This window comes from Lupinus angustifolius, chromosome LG06 (genome assembly GCF_001865875.1).
Source record: "Lupinus angustifolius cultivar Tanjil chromosome LG06, LupAngTanjil_v1.0, whole genome shotgun sequence".
Taxonomy (NCBI): domain Eukaryota; kingdom Viridiplantae; phylum Streptophyta; class Magnoliopsida; order Fabales; family Fabaceae; genus Lupinus; species Lupinus angustifolius.
Window position 1 is genome coordinate 31,069,579 of NC_032014.1, and position 11,519 is coordinate 31,081,097.

At 32.1% G+C, this 11,519-nt stretch overlaps 3 protein-coding genes and 1 non-coding gene across 7 annotated transcripts; 1 reads left to right on the plus strand and 3 right to left on the minus strand.

Moving 5' to 3' along the window:
- LOC109350611 (AT-hook motif nuclear-localized protein 9-like) lies at positions 1,075–1,964 on the plus strand. The gene is made up of 2 exons (XM_019591835.1): positions 1,075–1,242; positions 1,665–1,964. The coding sequence occupies exons 1-2, from the start codon at positions 1,075–1,077 to the stop codon at positions 1,962–1,964; spliced, it is 468 nt and encodes a 155-aa protein (XP_019447380.1).
- On the minus strand, positions 3,239–3,321 carry TRNAL-UAA. Its single transcript has one exon. It is a non-coding gene; the product is annotated as a tRNA-Leu (tRNA).
- Positions 4,835–7,571, minus strand: LOC109351133 (histone deacetylase HDT1-like). Of its 4 annotated transcripts, none has more exons than XM_019592499.1 (11): positions 7,442–7,571; positions 7,019–7,092; positions 6,720–6,940; positions 6,462–6,481; positions 6,330–6,368; positions 6,068–6,252; positions 5,837–5,908; positions 5,626–5,716; positions 5,297–5,362; positions 5,179–5,248; positions 4,835–5,093 (listed from the first exon to the last, which is right to left on the minus strand). In XM_019592499.1, the coding sequence occupies exons 1-11, from the start codon at positions 7,452–7,454 to the stop codon at positions 5,009–5,011; spliced, it is 936 nt and encodes a 311-aa protein (XP_019448044.1). In that variant the 5' UTR covers positions 7,455–7,571; the 3' UTR covers positions 4,835–5,008. The 4 variants fall into 4 exon arrangements, with proteins under 4 accessions (XP_019448044.1, XP_019448043.1, XP_019448042.1 ...); XM_019592498.1 differs by having other exon boundaries at positions 5,179–5,208; positions 5,254–5,362; XM_019592497.1 differs by having other exon boundaries at positions 5,179–5,362; positions 6,723–6,940.
- Positions 8,997–10,436, minus strand: LOC109351134 (uncharacterized protein At4g22758-like). Its single transcript, XM_019592500.1, has 2 exons — positions 9,903–10,436; positions 8,997–9,478 (listed from the first exon to the last, which is right to left on the minus strand). Exons 1-2 carry the CDS (start codon positions 10,282–10,284, stop codon positions 9,258–9,260), a joined length of 603 nt encoding a protein of 200 aa, XP_019448045.1. The 5' UTR covers positions 10,285–10,436; the 3' UTR covers positions 8,997–9,257.

Genomic DNA, 11,519 nt, shown 5'->3' on the forward strand with positions numbered 1-11,519 from the left:
TGTCCCTCCCAACAAATGTTTTCCCAATAATTAAACTCTCGAGTCTCGACCTTGGGAATCTAGTGGGGTAATATGTGTTGTGAGTCAAAGAGTATTACATTATTCACCAGATAGAGTCGATGAGTGTTACTTTATTCACTACAGAAAATAGTGAGACAACTTGTGTTACTTAGAACTTGTGTCTTATAATTACATGGTCCAGGTTATTAGATACTGTAATTGGGGAATTCAAATCCTCTTTACCAAAGTCTTGTATGTCTCTATATCAATCCAACGATGTTTTGTCAAATACTTAAGTGTGTTAATATGACTATTGGAGGAGAATCAAGCTTGTAATATTGCTATTGTAGTTGTATAATATTGATTATTGGTTTATGGATAGTGATTTTAATGAGTCTCTAATGTTTGAAACTTGATCATTTGGTGAAGGTGGTTTTTCTTTAGCAGAAACAGCTGGTACAAGCTTCAAACCTTATGTGATGACTGTCAATACAGGAGAGGTATACATGTTGTGATGAAACAATATTGTTCAAATTCAACACCGAGTTTAATATCTATGTGCTACCACCGTAAAGTCATTTAACAATGTAATTAACATATCAATAACGGTGTATGATATGCTGACAATAAAAAACAGCTCGTGTGTTTGTGCGTATTAAATCCTTTTGCAATATAAGAATATATGTTTGTGGTTTGCAGGATGTGGTGAGCAAGATAATAGCATTTTCTCAAAATGATGTTTCAATGGCTGCAGTTTCCATACTTTCTGCTACTGGTGTAGTATCAAGTGCTCTCATTCGCAATTCTCAAGCTTCAACTCATACTTATAGACGAGAGGTACAATTATAAACAATAACTCTTGTGTATCATCACTAAATGTTTTTATGTTGTTTTCGACTTCCTGCAATTTTTTGGTACTACCAAGGGAATTCCCTCACCCTTTTGGGTAAAGAACTAATCCTTTCAGGGTTTGTGGTTGTCCCTTCCAACAAATGTCACTACCAAGAATCGAATCATTACCCTTTTGGTCATCCTGGGAATCTAACGGGCCTTAAACCCTTTTTTGGTTTATAAATGCAGGGATGGTTTGAAATTCTGTCTTTATCTGGGTCATATACCTTTGTTGCTGATGGTGATGCACATTGCAAAAAGGGCATGTTGAATATTTTATTGGCTGGACCTGATGGAAGTGTTTCTGGTGGTATCCTTGAAGGTTCTTTGATTGCAGCTGGTCCTATTCAAGTAAGAAAATTTTAAGGATGCATTTACTTTTTTAACTAAACATTGTTGCACATTATCGAACCCAAATAAATATTTACTCTTTTAATATTTTTCGGTAAATATGTATTTATATAGTCAATACTCACGCACACTTACATTAGATCAGTATAGAATGTAAAGATTTATACACAGTCAGTACACTATTCACCTTTCATTTTTATTATTTTTTTGTAGAGTCAATGATGCTTAAAAATAAATGATACAATAACACTGTATAAAACATATATACATACTGACACATGTCAATGTATACATCATTTTATCTTTGTAAATATCAAAGTATGTGTACCTAATAATACTTTGTTTATAATTAGTTCCTTCATTTATATTTTGTTTACTAATAATCACCAAACTAATAACTTGAAATTCTCTTCATGCATCAGCTAGTTGTGGCTAGTTTCAAGCAAAACATGATTAAGGAAATCATGAGAAAGCACTCAAATGGATCTTCTTCTGCTGTTGTTGCACCAGATTTAGAAAGGGTTCCTCAAAATGTTCAAGCAATAATAGATAGTACTAGTATACCAACACAGAATGTGATTCCTACAACAACTACTATTGCAGTATCAGAAAATGTCATTCCTGCAAATCAGAATATACAATCTGCATCAGTAAATGGTGTTGGCCTCAACAGTTCTATCAAAGAACAAAATATTGCTGCACATGATAATGCCAGTGTCTAGTTTTCTAGTGAGTGATCATAAAAGTGAGAAATTTTAATGAGTGTAATCTCTATGCATTATCAGTGTCAAGATTTATATACAGTCGAGACATTATCCACCATTCATTTGTATTACTTTTTTAAAAAAGTCGACGGTGATTAAACATAAATGGTGAATGATGCAGTGATAATATATAAAATTCATATACTATTAGTGCATACATTCTTTTCTCATTTAGATTTTGGTTGAGAGAAGAGAAACAAAATAATTAATAAGGAAATAGTTCCTGAAGTTGTGACTGGTTTTTTATTTAGTTAGTTATTCTTTTATGTGATTTTTGGGATATTGTTCTTAGTTTTGTAGGTTTGTTATTTTGTTTGAGGGTAGAGATTAGAGAAAGTGAATTGTAGATTATATTTCAGGTATGCTATTTTGCTATATGAAGCTTTGTAATGACTCTTCTTTCAATATATTTTGAGAAAAAAAATGAAGAGATCTTTTTTTGGTATAGTTAGTGGTATCATCTCACTCTATTGATAATAAAATAATCTTTTTTAAATTATGTGATTATCTCTCTCGACCAGTATTATTTTTAGTAATAGAACAAATATTTATTATAACATTGTTAAGATATATTTATAGTAATATATTATACTTCATTTTGGCTTTGGTAGGGATAGCATATTATATTTCATTTTGCTCTTCTGTAAACAACAATAAATGGACCCACATGAGATGGAATCCTAAATTTATTACCTTAATACATTACAATGAGGTACCAATAAGTGATTTATCTAGTGGTATAAGGGTTTGTTGGATTCCTAGAAAGACTAAATGGTCTATGGTTTAATTCATGAGAACGACATTTGTCAAAATGGACACTCATGCACTTCAAAAGAGTATTACAACACATCAATTCGTGGGAGCAACACTCTTTTCCCAATTCATACACCATTCAATATCTCATCCACTTAAATCTAGACATGTGGATTTTATGTATTGCTTTTATAAAATAAAATAAAATATTATTTTTATCTGTTGACAAAATCTAATTAGTTAAGGACTGAAAAAACATGAAATATACACTACCTAGAATTTATCTTCCCATGATAGATATTCTTTATAATACCAAAAAAATGAAGTAATTACATCAAATTAAGTTTCTTAAGATCATTAAAAGGGCCAACGGTACTCATAAGTAATATCTTAGCAAAGTTGGGTAACCTTTGTTGAATCCATGTCTTAAAATTTCTTGAATTCTGTTTCATTAATTTGAATCATAAAAACAAAAGTAATGCTGGCTGTGGGGTTCGAACCCACGCGCACTTCTGTGCAGAAGATCTTAAGTCTTCCCCCTTAACCACTCGGGCAAACCAGCTCTAACGTTAGCTTTGTTGAATTTACTTATTTAATCCAACTACTCTTTCATGTATCATATCAAAATTCCCAAATCTAGAACCCTAATAGGTTTATTCAACTATTACAACTATTCTGAACAGAGAAAGACAAGGCAAATTGCCCATTCTGCATGGACCCTGGCTTCTAATTCCAAATGGACCCTTTATTAATTATTGTTTCCTTTTCTAAAAAAGTAATTCAAATAAATGATGGATCGTATAAATCTTTATTCTGTCAATATATAGATTCTATTGGAAATTAATAAGTGGATTTTTTTACACTCAAATAGAATACATCTTTTAATAAATAAGTTTCAAACATCTCTGAATCACTATTTCCCCCTTTCTGCAGGGTGTAACCCACGTAAAACCATAATCAATTTATCTAAAACTCTTCCATTAATCAAACAAGATTAGAATCCTAATGTGCAAAGAAAAATAATAATAATAATAATACGGTCATCCTCTGCATTTTCATCCTAACACCCTGAACCTGTACACAATTTTATGATAAATTGCAATAATTCAATGTCTTGGTTCTTACAAGCAAGGATATACCTGAACCTGCAAAACTCATAACATAATATAGTTTTAATATGGAATTAGACCAAAAGAATATAAAATCTACACACAGAGAGTATAAAGATTTATACACATACTCTATCATCCATCATGCATTTGAATTATCTTTATAAAAAATCAACAATAATTAAACATCGATGGTGGATGATACAATAACGATATATAAAATTGTTACTCATGTTTTTTCATTCTAATTTGCAGTCGAGTTCCCATGAAAACAAACGGCTTTGTTAGTTTTTGGATTAAATACATATTAATGTCGTCCATCCATTTTGTTATTGATTACCAACTTTTATGGGAAATAATCTTTTTCGTAAACGAAGTTGACCATGGCACTGGCTTCATGTAGAAGTCAGTTTTCACAAAAGAAATCCATATGAATAATAGTACACATGAATCGTTAAAGATATTACACATTAAAATTATAACCTCTTGTCAAATATGAATTAAAACTTTTATACTATATAAGCATTAGGACATTTAAGTAAAAGAATGCCGTCTAAAGAACCATGTACTATTACAATACTTGCTTTCCAAAAAACAATTGCATTTAACAAATACTTCTGTTGTAATAGAAAGTTGGATGTTCAAAAGCTTTTTCTAACACAATTGTCAGATTACAATAAAATTATATTTCATTAGAAAATAAGAAAAAAATTATACACTAACAATAAGAATATATATTATTGTTGTATCAGTAATCATTCATATTTAATCATCATTTCTTAAACTACATTTTTTACCTTGGCATTTGATAGATATTACATTAATTTGTCAATGAATTTTTGTGTGTTATTAATGTTCCCCGAAAATTAAATCCATTATAAAAAATATAATCGTGACTAGAAGGAAGCACCACTTCATAGCATACCAAGATAGAGATTATAGTACTAAATTTTAATGGCATAACAAAAAAATTGGAATTAATTGGGGCACCAAACAAGTCTTAACAAAACATCAGAAACAAGCAATCATCTTAAACACTTTCATGTCTACTAAGACAAAAATCAAGGACAGACACATTAAGTCCTTAACACTAATTGTCATAAGGGAAAAACTAACATAAACCAAGTAACAAATGCATTATCACTTGCCACGCCTAGCATTGTTGTTTTGTTGACGACCACCTCCAGAGTTGTTTTGTTGACTACCACCACCAGAGTTGAAAGACCTGTATAAAGTAACAAAAGGTCAATCATAATCCAACATGTCCTTTATAGAACAAAAACACAATTCAGAATTTGTTAGGATCATACTTCTTAAAACCACCGCGCCCGGATTGTCCGGATTGTCCGCCAGACTTCGGGGACTGACCCTTAAAACCACCTCGCCCGGATTGTCCGCCAGACTTCGGGGATTGACTCTTGCCATCATTGTTAGGAGACTTTCCACCTTTCTTTGCAGGGTGGGGAGTAGCTATATGTCCACCTTTCTTACCATCTACTTCACAAATTCAAAGAAATAGAGTGATGCAGCTATAAGCAAACTCCAGTTTATGCAGCTAAAGGTGATGTTTAAACATGCATAAGCAATCAAATTTAAACATCACATTAAAACATACTGTACAACATTATGAACATTACATTCACAGATTTATTACTAAACCATGCATTCGAGAATGAGCATAAGACGCCAATGGCAAAGGAACAATGTGGGAAACATTAGGATATAAAAACATTCTAAAGATGAATAAACAGTCTCACCGGTCTTTTCAGGAGTAACATTTTTAGCTTTTTTGTTAGAAACTGGAGTTTTTGATGCAGAATCATTGGCCCTTTTCTTTCCAAGTTCCACCTTCAAAATATAGAGTCAACTATTGAGATCGTGAAGGTAAAACATCACACAACTATAATCATAAGGCACTATTATAATGCATAACATAAAAAAGAATTAATAATAGCAATTAATCATTACCTTCTTAGGAGGGGTCTCTACATCATCTTCACTATCATCTTCCTCATCGCCATCACTGTCAGCATCATCCAACTACAATGAACAGTTATAAGTCACAATAAAGAAAGCTTAAACATTGGCCAGTCAATCAAAGACAACTTCAAAACAAAGAGCCAGGATTAAAAATGCATCCACTATAATAAAACCGAAGAAAAATCACAACATTAAATTAACTTATGTTAACATTGATACCTCATCATCAGAACTTCCAAAATCATCGGAATCATCATCATCATCCTCATCGGAATCATCATCATCTGCATTCTCTTCTTTCTTGGGATCAGCAATCTTGACCTGTTTTGCTGGCACACCAACCTTGGCATCAGCCTTTTTAGGTTCTGCAACCTTTGCTTCTTCCGCTTTTACTAAAGATTTTCCTGAAACAATAAATATTCATTAGCCACCTATGTAGGAATGTGTACTGCCAACAATAAATTTAAGGTTAAGCATCAACCATTTTCTTCGGCAGGCAAAGGGAGATCCTCATCAGAATCTGTTGAAGTTCATACAAAAAGCAAAAAATGAGAAACCAACTCAGTAAATAAAAAAAGAAATCACAAGTTCAAGAGAAATGTTATAGGCTCACCAAAGTCATCCTCATCACCAGTGCTAGCAGAAAGACATCCGAAGTTAAGGAAAAATGGAGGATTAAACCATGACATATTTTTAGTAGAATGTGAGGATGGTCTTTTGCAAATTGTTTAGACATGTGAATACATTCAAGAAAAAAACTTCAGAGACATTTGGGATATTAAGAAAGATGATATATTTTTTTAAATATAAAATGAAATACAAAATTCAACTAAAACAACTTTGCAATATATATCAAATGTGTGGAGGATATTATTCTTCATCAGGAATAAGTGCCTTGTATCCAGTGAAGAAGACACTGGAACTCTTTGAACTGTGGGAAAGCTCAAACTCTGTGTCAAGAACAACATCAAGAGATGCCTGAGGGATTTTATCCCTGGAAAGAGTTCCCAAAACAAGTTTCTGTTCACCAACTTTCAAGTGAAGAAACACAGGTTCATTAGCTTTGTCTTTCTTAGACTCGCCAAGAGCAGCCTATATAGCAAGCAAACAAGTAAGAATTTTATCATCGCCGAAAATAACAAATAAAAGAAAACAACACAAAAAAATCACCTGAGAAAGATGAACATAGGCCTCAATTTCTTCTGGGTCAATCTTAACAGTCTCACCAACCTTAACCTCAGTACCTAAATTACAAACCCATATATTCAGATTACATTAATAATTAATAAATACAAACATATTTACTACAATTACAGTATAATGAATCATAAAACATACGCATGAGTATTGAAAATAGTGAACTAAATCATCATACATACGCGTGTAGGTGACATGATAAAAAATAACAATACATGTCAAAAGCATAATCATTACGACAAATAAACAGAAATTTTTTACATAAATGATTAAACGAAATAACCAACATAGAAAATAGAAAATGCGTTTGAAAGTACGAGGATATACAAGTATAAGCAAAATAGAAAACAGAAATGAAAAACGGAAAAGGAGAAATGAGAGATTAGAGAAGGTTACCCCAAAACTCCATTGCCGTGAGAGAAAGTGTGAGAGAGAAATGCGATTAGGGTTTTAGGGTGAGAAGGGTTTTGCGAGTGAGGAACGAAGTGGGAAGAGAGTTTATAGTGAATGAAAATTGGGGTTTTAGGTTAGCCGTTAGTGCCACTTGCTTAGGTTTTTTACCGGGCCTGAAATTTGGGCCTGCCTGATATTTTTTACGGGCTTTAAATTCAGGTCCTTCTTCAAATATATTTTTTTAAGAAAAGGGATCACTTCTGAAATATCTTTTACGACAAATGGAATAATTGTTTTTTGGATCGATTTATACTATTAAATAATATAATCAGTGGTTTATAAATAAATTAAACAACTTGATATGAACCAATAAAGTGTTGGTCGAGTGGTATAAGGTCTGACTAGATCTCCAAGATAACCAAAAGGCCAATGGTTCGATTTTTTGGAACGACATTTGTTAAGAGGAGAATGTGAGTAGATACTTTTAATAATACAAAAGAAAACTTGATATGAGGGTAGGATGCTCTGAGTATGTTTAGAAATGATTTCAAGGAATCTAATTCTTGATTTAATGATTGGCATAGGTTGAATTACTTTTAATGTTTGTAATACAGGAATATTTTCTAAGGTTGATATTGTCCTTGATGCAAATAAGGATAAGTTCACCATGCCTTATTGTTTGAGCAACTATTATGTCTCATGCCCTTTGTTTTTAAGATGTGATTTTCTCCAACAAAGTTCACCACCATGTTACCTTTATTTTAAGATGTGATATTTCTCCAACAAAGTCTAAGATATAAATCACATTGAATAATCATCACCAACAAAAGTTGATGAGTCTATTATAGAGCTTTTCATCAATCAAACTCATCTTTCTTCCCTAATATATCTAGTTTTCAAAATCTTGTCATCCACTAATGAAGCTATATTCATATTAATTAAAAAAATTAAATATTCATTATTTTTTTCTTCTTATTTTTCAATAATATTATTGTGAGACATGATTTTAGACATTATATTATTATTCTGTATATCTAGGCTAAAACTAAAATTGAATCATCTAATCAGATAATTGAAAGAAGCAAAAAAAATGTAGCTGATACCTACATGGGTAAACTCATCTCACGAAAAAAGTGAAGCATTGCAAAGCTGGAAACTAAATTAAATAAAATTACTATACCTAATTACCTACATGATATCACAACAATTATTTTTTTTGCAAAAAGATATTAAAAATAACATATTTTACAAAAAAAATTTTTTACATATAAACCATCTCTTGTAAGTTGGCCTATAGAATTCACCTTAATAATATTATATACTCATTGAGAATAACTCATCTTAAAAGTGAGTTATTGGTTTTCCACTTTCTTATCAGAGTAAAAATATTATCATATTTGTATCTAAAGAATAAAAACTTTAAGACCTGAATACATGTTTTCCCTTAAAGTAGTGATCTTATAAACTTCTTTCTCATAAGTTATATTTATTTTTTACAATAATATTTATCTACACACTTGAGAATTGCTTGTAATGGAAGAAAATAACATCCTAAAAAGGAAAAAAATGAAACTATACCAAAGAGGTTGGAGATATATCATATGTGTGTTTGGAAATCTAAATGCAACTTTACAATTATGTGTTTGCATGCCCACAAATCTCAAAACTCCCTACTTAGCCATACCTAAACCTTACAATGAGAATTTCCTAGATTCTCTAATGGTAAAGATCTAAGAATTTTCTCTTCTAATATTACAAGTCAAAACAAATAATTAACTTGAAACAATAAGTACCCAAATGGAAACTATGATTATATGAATCATGGGAGCAAGAAATGCATTAGCTTCAACCAACCAAAACCTGCATCACGGTCACTACCCTGCTTCACTTTGTTGACCTCGTTGGCACAAGATGCAAACGGTGTCGTCTTGCTACCTTCTCTGCCACCACCACCACCTTCCACGGCGGAGGCAGCCTTACTTGGGCACATGAAGAAGTTTCTAGATCCAAGATCTATTAGTTTCTCCTCCCTATCCAAACCTAAGCATTTCATAAAACCAAATTAGTTTTCCATTTATCAAATATTATTGCAGTTTTAATTTCTCCTACAAATAATGTATATAGAGTAGTATATTTTTTAGGATAGAAGATGTCCACCCGTAAATTAAGTTGTGGTGACAGCTACAACTCCATAATATCACAATTGCGATGTGATAACTAATTATAATGATAAGACTGCAATGAACCATAATGCAACTACATCATACTGCATTTGGACTTTATCAGGCCCGAACATAATCGCATGACACAACAATAATATAAAAAATGTTTTTTTCTTACAAAATAATTCACATCAAGATGGCTGCGCTCCACGTCGCAATAGCCGCAATCACAATAAGTATAATTGCAACCGCAATTTAAAACTGAACTATTCAAATTTATAGAATGAAGGTTTATTGCTCACTTTCTAAACTAAACTGTGAATAATGGAGGTCGAAATTGTTGGCTTTCATGGTAGGCAAGATTGGACGGCGACCTTCCTTCACGTACTGCTGCAGTGTGGCCATCACCAAATCTCCGACGGTGGATTCCGGCCTCATCAGCACCTGAACAGGCGCAACACTTCCGATCACCGTCACCTTCAGCAGCATCTTCGGCGGTTGTCTCGGCAAGCCATCCGGCACCACCGCTCCGGTACTTTTGTTCCTGTATGGGAGAAGGTCAGGGACAGTCCTCGGACGGCGGAGCTGGGCAGCAGACATGGCGTTTACGCCGTGGAAGGAGGAGGACTTCTCACCCAACCTTCCGGTGTTGTTTCTATGGTGATGGTTCTTAGGACTCGGCATGGATAAGGGCAAAATTGGAATTTCAGGTATTTCCGGCGACGGTGGATGATGTTTACCTCACGAATTCACGAAGCTATCATAACCAGGAGGGTACAACTGTAAATTCGCCTGGAGCTATCTATGGTTTCTGGACAATGAAGAAGCTCTGTGCAATGTTTGCGAATTTATAATAAGGGGAATATATTTTAACTAATGGAAAAAATACATTAACCGGGTGTAGCCGGTTAAAGAAGATTGCATGAGGGTTTTGCATCGGGGGCAAATTTGTTGGACCTAATACACGAACCAATTATAATGAAACAAAAATAGATAAAGTTATCAATGTTTAATTTTTTTAATTGATATAATATATTATGATTAGTTTGGGACAGAATTTGGGACATGCTTAGAGACAACAAATTTTTGTTCTTTCCTCAAGTAATGAAAAAGATTTGGAATTTTTGGAGGTTGTTTTTATGTAATCCTAATGAGGAGCTAATTCATTTTGAGTTTAGGTTGTTTTTCTCACTAAATATTAATTACATGAATTAAACTTTAGACTTTTTTGTCTTTCTTAAAATTTAACGGAATCTTATACCTCAAGACTAACGTCTTGTTGATGGATTCCTAACTTATTTGTTTACTTCCACTAAATTACATATTTACTCTAATTACATGAATTATTCCTTTATTTTGTATCTATATAGATTTTAATTATTAACACATCCTACTACATCTGACACCTTCATCTTCATATTCTTTACATTAGATAGAAAATACAGCATTCACATATAATGTGCATGATAGTTTACAATTTTTGAAAAATACTTGTATGAAGATATATGTATGTGAAAATAACTAATAAAACATTATCAATATATTAAGAATTTAATTTCAATTAAAATTTAATTTTAAAAAACAATATCAAAAAACATAAGTATGATTGTCTTTAAATATAACGTAAAAAGCTGCCACATCAATTCCAAGATAAGATGGTTACTCTAATTTTTTTTCCAACCGTGACCATCAATTACAATATGCACCAATGAGCATTTATTTTCAATGTTGTTCCTTACGGGATAAGATAAGTCAACAAAATAAACTTAGTTATTTTATTCACTCGTCAAACTATAAATTAGTAAATTACAATCTAGTATTATCTCGTTAAGTCTTTTATTCTGACTATCAAAAAACCTTATTTTTTTTATTAAAAAAATGCATTTTATAGATTATCATTTAACTTGTTAAGATAAAAA

Coding starts and splice junctions, on each gene's coding strand:
- LOC109350611 (XM_019591835.1), top strand. CDS start 1,075: ATGCAGGGATGGTTTGAAATTCTGTCTTTATCTGGGTCATATACCTTT. Junction 1,243..1,664: donor TTGCAGCTGGTCCTATTCAA/GTAAGAAAATTT, acceptor TTCATGCATCAG/CTAGTTGTGGCTAGTTTCAA.
- LOC109351133 (XM_019592496.1), bottom strand. Junction 5,363..5,625: donor TGTTACTCCTGAAAAGACCG/GTGAGACTGTTT, acceptor TTTGTGAAGTAG/ATGGTAAGAAAGGTGGACAT. Junction 5,094..5,178: donor GGGCGCGGTGGTTTTAAGAA/GTATGATCCTAA, acceptor TACTTTATACAG/GTCTTTCAACTCTGGTGGTG.
- LOC109351134 (XM_019592500.1), bottom strand. CDS start 10,284: ATGCCGAGTCCTAAGAACCATCACCATAGAAACAACACCGGAAGGTTG. Junction 9,479..9,902: donor TTCACAGTTTAGTTTAGAAA/GTGAGCAATAAA, acceptor TGAAATGCTTAG/GTTTGGATAGGGAGGAGAAA.